The sequence below is a fragment of the Bison bison genome, unplaced genomic scaffold (assembly GCF_000754665.1).
Source record: "Bison bison bison isolate TAMUID 2011002044 unplaced genomic scaffold, Bison_UMD1.0 scf7180017864227, whole genome shotgun sequence".
NCBI classification, from domain to species: domain Eukaryota; kingdom Metazoa; phylum Chordata; class Mammalia; order Artiodactyla; family Bovidae; genus Bison; species Bison bison.
The window spans coordinates 212,987-213,615 of record NW_011494799.1 but is presented as its reverse complement, the minus strand read 5'-3'; the positions used below and the strand labels follow the sequence as shown (position 1 = coordinate 213,615).

At 45.2% G+C, this 629-nt stretch overlaps 1 protein-coding gene across 1 annotated transcript in view; it reads left to right on the top strand.

The window, feature by feature from the left end:
- Positions 1–629, top strand: part of FAM120C (family with sequence similarity 120C) — a gene marked incomplete at its 5' end in the record, with an annotated part of 124,500 nt that overhangs the window by 109,658 nt on the left and 14,213 nt on the right. The window contains one exon of the mRNA XM_010845890.1: positions 1–189. This exon is cut by the window's left edge and continues 19 nt beyond it. Coding sequence (XP_010844192.1) covers positions 1–189 — 189 coding nt within the window. The remainder of the gene's footprint in view (positions 190–629) is intronic.

The following is a 629-nucleotide window of genomic DNA, read 5'->3' as shown; positions in this document are numbered from 1 at the left end:
GGGATCCAGCTTGCTGCTCTCTTCATGAGCGGAGTTGATACAGCCCTGTTTGCCAATGATGCCTGTGGCCAGCCAGTTCCTTGGGAACACTGCTGCCCCTGGATTTACTTCGATGGCAAGCTGTTCCAGAGCAAGCTAATTAAAGCAGGCCGAGAGAGAGTATCCCTAGTTGAGCTCTGCGATGGCCAGGTACCAGCATGTTGGGTAGCTACTGAGATCAACTGTGATGTGCTGTGAAAGTGAATGGCAGAAAAGGGTAAAGGAGCAGAGAGACTGGCGAAGGAGGTAGCAGAAGTGGGAGAATGTGTTTGACCTTAAACTAACTTGGTCAGGGATGCTCCCAAAGGCCCAGGGTCTATGTACATGTTACAAAATCATGTTGGCATAGTTTTGTAAGTTTTGGCCATAGCAATCAGAGCAGAAAAAGAAAAAAGGAGTCCAAATTGGAAAAGAAGAAGTAAAATTCTCACTGTTTGCAGATGACATGATCCTCTACATAGAAAACCCTGAAGTCTCCACCAGAAAATTACTGCTACTGCTGCTAAGTCACTTCAGTCATGTCCAAGCTAATCAATGAATATAGCAAAGTTGCAGGATATAAAATCAACACAGAGAAATCCCTTGCATTC